The sequence below is a fragment of the Orycteropus afer genome, unplaced genomic scaffold (assembly GCF_000298275.1).
Source record: "Orycteropus afer afer isolate SDZICR_OR568_19922 unplaced genomic scaffold, OryAfe1.0 scaffold00010, whole genome shotgun sequence".
NCBI classification, from domain to species: domain Eukaryota; kingdom Metazoa; phylum Chordata; class Mammalia; order Tubulidentata; family Orycteropodidae; genus Orycteropus; species Orycteropus afer.
The window spans coordinates 533367-539713 of record NW_006921597.1 but is presented as its reverse complement, the minus strand read 5'-3'; the positions used below and the strand labels follow the sequence as shown (position 1 = coordinate 539713).

General features: G+C 42.9%; 1 protein-coding gene across 1 annotated transcript; it reads left to right on the top strand.

Annotated features, from left to right (window-relative positions):
* Positions 1-663: 663 nt before the first annotated feature.
* On the top strand, positions 664-2055 carry RBM8A (RNA binding motif protein 8A). Its single transcript, XM_007948203.2, has 6 exons — positions 664-730; positions 985-1044; positions 1182-1259; positions 1452-1588; positions 1753-1889; positions 2010-2055. The coding sequence occupies exons 1-6, from the start codon at positions 664-666 to the stop codon at positions 2053-2055; spliced, it is 525 nt and encodes a 174-aa protein (XP_007946394.1).
* Positions 2056-6347: the final 4292 nt, after the last annotated feature.

Below are 6347 nucleotides of genomic sequence, written 5' to 3'. Positions count from 1 at the left end.
GGCTCTCAATCCTGAGCCGCTGTGTCGGTGACGTTTGGGGGTCCGAGCTCGAGTTTGAATAAACCCCTATGCTTTTGCAGTGGAATCGGCTCCTTGGTGGTTTTTGGGGATTCAAGATCTGGGCACAACACTCGGGCTGTTAGTTTCCTTAAAAAAGATATACTCTGTGCTGCAGCACGTTCCAAAGAAATTTTCTGAGCCAACATTGCTGAATGCAGTGTTTTTTTTTAAATGCTACTATCAGACATGGGGCTGTACCTCAGAACAGGGTACAGACCTATAATTTTCTTCAATCCTCACTTCCTACATGTGGTGGGAAGCGACAGAAAGTAACCTTCTAATAAAGAAAATAGGCCTGGCTTCACCGACCGCAATTCTCCTCAGCGGCTTTAGTAAAGGGGAAGTCACTGACTCCGCCTAATCCCCATAGATTAACGCTCACAACATTGCAGGGCCTGCCCCAGAATGCTACCGGCTCACTTACGTCATCTTTCCGACGGAGGCCCGCCTCCATTGCGTATTTAAACTGCGCAGGGTAAGACGTTAAAGTTGGCTTTTGATTGGTCAACGTCACTGGCGACCTTTCTCCTCCGCGCCAGTTTCCCGAGATTCACTACTAGAGCCTGAGTGGTACAGACGAGAGCTAGTCCACGAGAAGGCAGGATGGCAGACGTGCTGGATCTTCATGAGGCCGGGGGCGAGGATTTCGCTATGGATGAGGATGGGGACGGTGAGGACAGTGGAGCGGCTGCGGGAAGCGAGATAAGGGTGAAATAGGAAAACACAGTCTCCCTTCTACCGGGCAGGGCGAGCGGGAGCCGGGATTAGAGGAGACTCCGCCCCCTTTGGGAGGCCTCTTTGTGGGACCGGGAAGGGACTGGAACTGGGGGCGGTGGGAACTCTCACTTTAGATATTGTCTTGGCAAATAGTTGTTGTAAATGGCTGTTATCTTTTTATTCACTCCTTTTTGTTCGGGGCACCAGAGAGCATCCACAAATTGAAAGAAAAAGCAAAGAAACGGAAGGGCCGCGGCTTTGGCTCGGGTGAGTGTTTGTGGAGAAAATAGAGTGGAGTGGTCTAGAAGGGCGGGAGCTACGAGTTTTGGAGACCCCTCCCAGAATCATAGGGAACAGTGGGAGAAGAAGGAAATTCCCGGTGATGTGGTGTGTATTTCTTACAGAAGAGGGGTCCCGAGCGCGGATGCGTGAAGATTACGACAGTGTGGAGCAGGATGGCGATGAACCTGGACCACAACGCTGTGAGTGAAATGGAGCCACTGGAGGGTTCTGTGTTAGGACCAATTAAATAAAACCGAAAAGGAATGGAGTCAGCAATAGCCCGAAAAAGCTGTGAAGTCTGCAATCTCTCTCTACCCCCATAGTCTTGCTTGAAGTTTTCATTTCTCATGTGCTCAAAACCATCTCCATTTACCTTCCCCCCCACCCAACAGCTGTTGAAGGCTGGATTCTCTTTGTCACTGGAGTTCACGAGGAAGCCACGGAAGAAGACATCCATGATAAATTTGCAGAATATGGAGAAATAAAAAATATCCATCTCAATCTGGACAGGCGTACAGGATATCTGAAGGTATCCTAAGTGATATTTCTTTGCCTCCCTTCTCCCATACGGTTGGTTTTTGAAAACTTGTTAAGTTTCTACTTAAATAAGAGTTTAGATTTGAGGAAGGACGATATCTGGTGATGCTTGGTGACACAGAACAGGTTTGATATCTGTCTTTTTATGTGCACTAGGGGTATACTCTAGTTGAGTATGAAACATACAAAGAGGCCCAGGCTGCCATGGAGGGACTCAATGGCCAGGATTTGATGGGCCAGCCCATCAGTGTTGATTGGTGTTTTGTTCGAGGTCCACCCAAGAGTAAGAGGAGGTAAGGTGGTGAGGAGAGTGACTAAACTAACTTGGTCAAGGGATTGTGAGTGGAACAGAACAACGATTTTGTATGATGTCATTCTGATGGATCCCACCCCCACCCCCTTCTTTTCCCCAGAGGTGGCCGAAGACGCAGCAGGAGTCCAGACCGGAGGCGGCGCTGACAGATTCCCAGATGTTTTCTGCAGAGATTCCATTTGACCATGCAGCCTTGGAAGAACTGGGCTGGGTTAGAACTTGCTATGTTTATATTTAATTTCTTACCCTTTACCTGCCTTATGTTTGAGTTTGAATAAACTTCCCATTTTTGTTTTCTACATTTAAAATTGCTTCACTACACTAGCATTAGAAAACCAAAAACCAAACTCATTGCCATCCAGTTGATTCTAACTCATAGCAGTCCCCATTGGGTTCCCAAGGCTGTTAAATCTTTACAGAAGCAGACTGCCTCATCTTTTTTCCATGGAGCAGCTGGTGGGTTCAAACCACTGACCTTTTGGTTAATAGTGAAATTCCTTAACCGCTGTACCCCCAGAGCTCTTTCTAACATTCGAAGCTCTGAATTAATATTTGCAGAAAGGAAGTATGAGCTATCGTGAAGATACTATTAGGGACACAATTCCATATGAATTTCTACATTAGTCAGAGTCAGATTATAGACACTACTAATTACTGTTTTGTTTTTTTTCTTGACAGCTAAAAGAGGTACAAGTGAGATATGCTTATGGTATTAGAGAATAATTTTTCTGTTCCTCTGTACTCTTATCCTGAGCAAATGGATGTTACAGGAATGTCTTTTTATTTTCTCCTTTGTGTGTACTTCCAACTGTCTTAAGGCATTCTGCCAGACCCTCCTTCCCTGGGGCAGTCTGTGCCCAGTTCTTGGTGCCCTCTTCAGCAGCCAAGTGTGAAGGCCTCTTAAAGTAGAGGATCCAGAGGAGCACTGAGGGGGCCAAAGAGGAATAGGATGTGGCTGAGGCTGGGGCAGGGGGCAGGGGGGAAGGACCAGTACCATGGACTAGGCAGGTAAGAAGGTATATAGTGGAGGAAAGAGGTCAGAAAGACAAAGGAGGGCCAGTCGTACGGCCTGCAGGCAGACACAAGGGTGATTGTCTAAGGAGTGGCAAAGTGCAAATTCATCACCAGGGCTGGGAATGTAGAAAATAAACTCAGTTTAAGGGAGTATAGGATGAATTGGTGGAGGGGCAAAAATAATGATAGAACACTCGCTGCACCATTGGAAATAAATGCTGCCAACACTCATCAACCTCTTATTCTCTCCCCCCAAGGGATTGTGACTGACATGTTGGGGAAAAGGTTTTGATCAAGGTGCTGTTTTACATATGAAGTCTCCATGTCTACATCCAGACTTTACAGTGCCGAAAAGTAAAGGAAAATACAGATTATCTTTCTCCCTAATCTTTGCCCAGCTAACTTGACTTCAGAGTACTAAAGACTAATTAGAATCAAATGCATTCAGTAAAATGATTTGTGGCACCAAGTGCAGGAAATATTTTGAGGATTTCACTTGGGATTAGTGATATACAGCTAGGTAATTGGGCAGGAGGCAATATCTGTGGGGATGAGGATTAGGGCCTGGGATTAGAATCTCACCATGATTCCCTTTTTGTCTGCAGACTGAACATGGTACAGCTATAGCAGATGGCCACAGCAGTCAATAGCAACAGAAGGAGGTAGCAAAAGAAGAAGTTATAGGTGATCTATTGCCATCAAACCTTGGAACTGCCTTTGCTGACACACTAGGAAGGGGATTGTGCCTGCTCAGCAGATGGTATTGAACAAGAACAGCTGGAGTGGAGTCCTCAGACTAATAGTGATAGCTTCCCACCATCCTCTTAGAGTTCTCAGCTTCCAATTCTAGTGACCAATAGAAGGAAATGATGCCTAGTCTTGTACCATCCCCAAGATCAGTGTGGACCATTGTGATCAATAGAGTTTTTATTGGTTGATTTTTGGAAATAGATCACCAGGCCTTTCTCCCTACTCTTAGTCTGGAAAATCCACTGAAGCCTGTTAGCAACATAGCAACACACACACATCTACTGATGGATGTGTGGTGGGTGCATGTGACCTCCCTGTGATTTATCTTTAATCACAAATTAGTAGTGCTGCTGCTGCTGTTAGTTGCTCTCATAGTGGCCTTACATAAAACAAACATTGCCTGGTCCCATGCTATCTTCATGATTGTTGCTATGTGTGGTCCTGTTGTTGCAGCCACTGTGCCAATCCATCTCATTGAGGGTCTGCCTCTTTTTGGTTGATCCTCGACGAAGCATGATGTCCTTATCCAGCAAGTTATCCCTGTTGATGATGTGTTCATATTAAGTGAAACAAAGTTGTACCCTCCTTTCTTCTAAGGAACATTCTGGCTGTACTTAGCCCAAGACTGTTTTGTTCTTCTGTCAGCCCATGGTGTATGTTCAGTGTTCTTCGCCACCACCACAATTTGAATGTGTCAATTCTTTGGTCTTCCTTTTTCATTGTCAAGTTTTCCCATGCATATGAAGTGACTGAAGATGCCATGGCTTGGGGCTATGAGCTGTGCAGTGACGAGTAATAGTTCATCTGCGGTGCCATTTTTGTTTTTATTGTAATTGGGTGAAAGTACAGAGCAAATTGTTTTTTTGATGGTGTCATTTTTTAAAGGTTAGAACTGTTTCTTGGAAACCCTTTCCACTAAAGCTTGAATATGAAGCTGTCCATTAAGTTTGTGAAATCCTGGAATTTAAAAGAATCCTGCCTTCTTGAGTACACTTTATATAAATGCTATCTCTACCACTTCAACACTATTTAGCTGAAACTGTTTTCTTGGTGGGTCTGTGATGAATTCCATGGAAAAAGAAATCTTGTATAAAATGGGTGCTTTAGGCCATTTTGCAGCCACTTTGTGAAGTGACCTTTAGTAATAATCTTTCATACAATTACTATAAGAGTGAATGTTAAATAAAATTTAAATTTTTTCTAATGCTGTTGGCTGTCCTTCCCTTTTTTGGTAAGGTGGTAGGGTTTTTGTTTGAATTAGTAAAGAGTATTTTTTTTGTCACACTTCAGGGTTAGTATTAGTATCTTGGTTCTGGTAATGTAGATTTCGGTCACTATCCCTGTGATAAAAGGCAAGCACAGTAGGTATCAGGTTCCTAGGTCAAAGGCATTTGGGAAAGTGATTTCAGCAGGCATGAAGGATTTTGAGGAAAGATGAGTATTATCAGCCATAGACATACAAGCTTTAGTCTACTCTGAGCAAGTTGAGGAATGTTTTTACTTTGCTTTTGTCTCATAAGGGTTTTTTTCTTCCCTTAATATGATTTTATGTAATTTCTGTGTTTTTTGTTGTTGTTATTTTGTTTTGTTTGTACTATACCCAAAAGTACTGGAGACATTATGAGAAGAGATAGAAAAGCAGTGAAGGCTTCTGACTTCAGTTTGGTCCATAGCCCTCCTCTTATTTCTCCTTTTTCCTATTTACCACCTATATAAAGCTTTATTTCAAATACTTTTGATACCTGGAAACTTCAGCCTGCAAAAAACCTTAAGTAATTTCCAATCAATCACAGTACCTCTTCCCCACAATTATACCACACTTAAATTTTTTTTTTTTTCTACTGAGACTCACGGGTTAGATACAGTTACAACATACGGATAATGAAGAATTAATCCTACGGAACACTAATCTGGAGCCCAAAATAGCACTTCTTGCATGTGTATCATACTTGTCACTACCATTTTATCATTGAAGCAATTATCATCAGATTGTCACACTGTAATAAAGAATGAAATTCACCTATCATCTTGTAAGGAGCATAGTGCCTAAGGCATTTGACTGCTAACCAGAAGGCTGGCGGTTCAAACCCACAAGCCACTCCTCAGAAGAAAGCAATCTACTTCCGTAGTGATACGACCTCGGAAACCCAAGGAGGGGTCGCTATGAGTTGGGGCTGACTCAACGGCACATAACAACAACAATCATCTTGTAGCCCATGGATTTCAAATGACTTTTAGCCGAAGTCATACAGCTAGTTAGTGGTAGAACCTAGACTTAACAGAGAAAAAAAACACAAAGTAAAAACAAACGACCAAAAAAAGGCTTGTAACTTCCAATCTGCATCTAAACTTAATGTAAACAAACCTGTGTTTTCTAGTGCACTGTGGCAACAGGCTGTTCTTTAGAGCTTGGGGTAGTAAGTCCATGTGTACAACATACTGTTAAGAGCATTATTTTTTGTCTTAGATACAGACAGATTTTTAGTAGTTATTTTTCAATTATTGAAGCTTTAAAAGGCTCAAATCTTGGCTTCCTTCCAGCATAAGAATCCTAATCCTGCCTGCTCAGAGATGCTGTTTGCGCTGTTGCTCACCCACACCCACTCATCCCTCAGTGATGGTGGTGGTAGGTTTTTTTTTTTTTAAGGAACTGCTTTTTTTTTTTTTTTTTTTT